Below are 4,199 nucleotides of genomic sequence, written 5' to 3' on the forward strand. Positions count from 1 at the left end.
AAATACGTTAAATACAGGATAAAAACATTAATCCTGTAGACCTAACAAATACGTTAAATACAGGATAAAAAACATTAATCCTGTAGGCCTAACAAATACATTTAATACAGGATAAAAACATTAATCCTGTAAACCTAACAAATACATTAAATACAGGATAAAAACATTAATCCTGTAGACATAACAAATACGTTAAATGCAGTAGAAAAACATTAATCCTGTAGACCTAACAAATACGTTAATACAGGATAAAAACATTAATCCTGTAGACCTAACAAATACATTAAATGCAGTAGAAAAACATTAATCCTGTAGACCTAACAAATATGTTAAATGCAAGATAAAAAAATTAATCCTGTAGACCTAACAAATACGTTAAATGCAGGATAAAAATCCTGTAGACCTAACAAATACATTAAATACAGGATAAAAATATTAATCCTGTAGACCTAAAAAATACGTTAAATGCAGTATAAAAACATTAATTCTGTAGACCTAACAAATACGTTAAATACAGGATAAAAACATTAATCCTGTAGACCTAACAAATACGTTAAATGCAGTATAAAAACAATAATTCTCTAGACCTAACAAATACATTAAATACTGGATAAAAAACATTAATCCTGTAGACCTAATAAATACGTTAAATACAGGATAAAAACATTAATCCTGTAGACCTAACAAATACGTTAAATGCAGGATAAAAATCCTGTAGACCTAACAAATACATTAAATACAGGATAAAAATATTAATCCTGTAGACCTAAAAAATACGTTAAATGCAGTATAAAAACATTAATTCTGTAGACCTAACAAATTCGTTAAATACAGGATGAAAACATTAATCCTGTAGACCTAACAAATACGTTAAATACAAGTATAAAAACATTAATCCTGTAGACCTAACAAATACGATTAATGTTTTTATCCTTGTATTTAAAATGTTTTTATCCTGTATTTAACGTATTTGTTAGGTCTACAAGGGATTTGTAGACCTAACAAATACGTTAAATACAGGATAAAAACATTAATCCTGTAGACCTAACAAATACGTTAAATACAGGATAAAAACATTAATCCTGTAAACCTAACAAATACATTAAATACAGGATAAAAACATTAATTTTGTAGACCTAACAAATACGTTAAATGCAGTAGAAAAACATTAATCCTGTAGACCTAACAAATACGTTAATACAGGATAAAAACATTAATTTTGTAGACCTAACAAATACGTTAAATGCAGTAGAAAAACATTAATTTTGTAGACCTAACAATTATGTTAAATGCAGGATAAAAAATTAATCCTGTAGACCTAAAAAAATACATGACATACCGAGGTTAAGTGTTAGGGAATGATGAAAGACTGCAGCATTAATTCATTTGATTGATTGTGAAGGCAATCAGCACATTTACAAGCCGTCTAGACTCGCAACATCCAGTTTTACTGGCAGTGTGGTTAGAAATATTTTGCTAAAATGGTTGTTCATTGGAGATAATAATAAATTAGAAATCATGTAAATCACATGTGTTTTTTTTATAAATTCCTCTAAATTTGTCCACAATTGACATATACGTGAGATGTATCGGATTTGAATAGTTTGCAAGCTTTCAGCGTTTGAACATTAACTTTTAATAATAAAATACGTTCTGTAATATAGGGTGGCTGTCAGTGTTGAGTTTGTTAATCCAGGCATTCATGGTCTAAATTTACCAAATCCAACATCTTTTAACTTTTGTGAAATAGTTAAAATATAAACACTGTAACAAATTAAAATTAGTTTTGATTGTGAAAAAAATTGACATAGAAGATGTATACATAATTATTACATTTAATACATGAAATAATTATAACACAGTTAACTTTAGAAAAGAATAATCATGTTACTAGTAGCAGTTCTGAATTTGTTACTGGAAATAAAATAACTAACAGCCATTAGCTGGTGCCTCCAAAAGTTGATGTTGAGACCTGTAGTTAAACATATTTTAGGTGTGAAACTACCATAAAATTATAGCTAATTGTCTTACGTACCTGCTAATATTTATTGACATTTGAGTTTGTACTATTGCTAGTTATTTCAATCCCAACATGATAGGGTTTAACTTTGTCTCTACTGATAGAACGTTTGTAATAAGGTAGAAAGGAAGTGTGAGAAGCCTGAAGGAATAAAATGTATGTAACATTTCCTGAAACCAAATTGTTAGTTCTATTACATGTTTAGTAAATGAATATTATGAGTGTTTACACGAGGAGAGAGACAAAATCAGACATTGTCTGTACCAAATAACTTTTAATTATGGGCAGTGATAAAAATAGATTTTATATACAAAGCACTAGAGTTAGATCAGCTGATTCTTTACCTCAGTTTTACAGGAGCGAGAAATGAAGATAAAAAATGCTCTTACTGAAGTCCGTAAACAGAGACAACTTCGAAGAAAAAATCGTCTTCAGAAACAAATACCCATTATATCAGTGGTGGGCTACACAAATGCAGGTACTTGTAATAATAAAGTTGTGAAATTAAAGTAGTTTCTTTATCTTTGCAAAAAAATGAGTTCCACTATGTTTTCATTTTGCTAATAGGAATGTTTTCTTAATATTTAAACAGAAAGATGGCATGATCTTTTAGATACTGAAGTCTATCTGAACTCCAGAGAACTGATAAATATTCTGGTTTTAGTCAAGGGTTCAAGTCTCTAACAGAACAGATTTATTACTGAATGTGTGTTAGACCAATCACTTGATGGATTGTACTGTATTTTTCTAGAAATATTAAAGCTATTAAGTTAATAAGTCAAGCAATTGTAAAAATATTTATTTTTGTATAGTATTAGATACTGTGTTTCCAAAACAGTGATCACTGGCTTATTTTAGGATATAATGGTCACCTGCACTGAACGTTGGCTTAGCTTGTGCACTTTAGGACATAAAGGGCATCCACACTGGTTGCTGGTTTAGCTCAGGTGTGTCAGGACTGAATGTTTTCCCAAATTAAATAATGTCATTATTTATCAAATGTGCCCCCCCCACACACACACCTCAGTGGCTTAGCAGTAAGTCTGGGAATATAATGTTAAACATTGAGTTTATCATGATGAGGACAGTGCAAAATAGCCCATTATGTAGCTTTGTGCTTAAGTTGTCTGTGACAACTTTCTAAGAATAATTCAGTTTTACTAGGTTCACTTTGGTATTGGTAAATTTCAAAGTTTAAATTAGTTTTAATAGGTTCAGTTTGTATTTGCAACTTTCCAAGTAAAGTTCAGTTTTATTAGACTCTCCTTGATTTTGATAACTTTCCAAGTATGGTTCAGTTTTATTAAACTCACCTTTGTTTTGGCAACTTTCCAAGTATGGTTCAGTTTTATCAGATTCATTTTTGGCAACTTTCCAAGTATGGTTCAGTTTTATTAGACTCACTTTTGGCAACTTTCCAAGTATGGTTCAGTTTTATTAGACTCACTTTTGGCAACTTTCCAAGTAAGTTCAGATGTATTAGACTCACCTTTGTTTTGGCAACTTTTATAATTAAGTTTATTAGTTTCATTTTAGTGTGGTACTATTTATAGTTAGGTTTACTAGGCTCAGTTTTATTTGGTAACTTTAAAGTATAGTCCCAGTGGCACGACTTTGTACTGAGTTTTGTGTTTCTTGTAGATAAAATATCTAAAGAACCATCAAGTACATAACTGTTTCTTCAACTTGTGCTTACAGGTAAGACATCTTTAATCAAAGCTCTGAGTGGTGACGAGAATCTAGAGCCCAAAGATCAAATGTTTGCTACTCTTGACATCACAGCCCATGCAGGATTCTTACCATGTGGTCAGAAAGTGTTGTTTATGGACACAGTAGGATTTATTTCAGACATACCAACAGGTCTGATTGAAGCTTTTGCAGCAACTCTAGAAGATGTGACCATATCTGTAAGTAAATATCTTTCATTATGGATATAGCAGTGTCTGTAAGCTACCGATCAGATATATCCTTTATTGTGGATATACCAGTGTCTGTAAGCTACCGATCAGATATATCCTTTATTGTGGATATACAAATGTCTGTAAGCTACCAATCAGATATATCCTTTATTGTGGATATACCAGTGTCTGTAAGCTACCGATCAGATATATCCTTATTATGGATATACCATAGCTTACAGACACCCAGCCAGATATATCCTTTATTGTGGATATACCAG

General features: G+C 30.8%; 1 protein-coding gene and 1 long non-coding RNA gene across 2 annotated transcripts in view; one reads left to right on the forward strand and one right to left on the reverse strand.

Annotated features, from left to right (window-relative positions):
• The window catches only part of LOC111084057, a 3,620-nt gene extending 1,261 nt beyond the window's left edge, over positions 1 to 2,359 (reverse strand). Inside the window, exons 1-2 of the long non-coding RNA XR_002609378.1 lie at positions 999 to 2,359; positions 496 to 812 (exon numbers count right to left, since the gene is read on the reverse strand). This is a non-coding gene — a long non-coding RNA (uncharacterized LOC111084057). The remainder of the gene's footprint in view (positions 1 to 495; positions 813 to 998) is intronic.
• The window catches only part of LOC106477171 (putative GTP-binding protein 6), a gene marked incomplete at its 5' end in the record, with an annotated part of 8,146 nt that extends 4,189 nt beyond the window's left edge, over positions 1 to 3,957 (forward strand). The window contains 2 exons of the mRNA XM_022380836.1: positions 2,378 to 2,498; positions 3,719 to 3,957. Coding sequence (XP_022236544.1) covers positions 2,378 to 2,498; positions 3,719 to 3,957 — 360 coding nt within the window. The remainder of the gene's footprint in view (positions 1 to 2,377; positions 2,499 to 3,718) is intronic.
• Positions 3,958 to 4,199: the final 242 nt, after the last annotated feature.

Source organism: Limulus polyphemus, unplaced genomic scaffold, assembly GCF_000517525.1.
Source record: "Limulus polyphemus unplaced genomic scaffold, Limulus_polyphemus-2.1.2 Scaffold13149, whole genome shotgun sequence".
Lineage (NCBI taxonomy): Eukaryota > Metazoa > Arthropoda > Merostomata > Xiphosura > Limulidae > Limulus > Limulus polyphemus.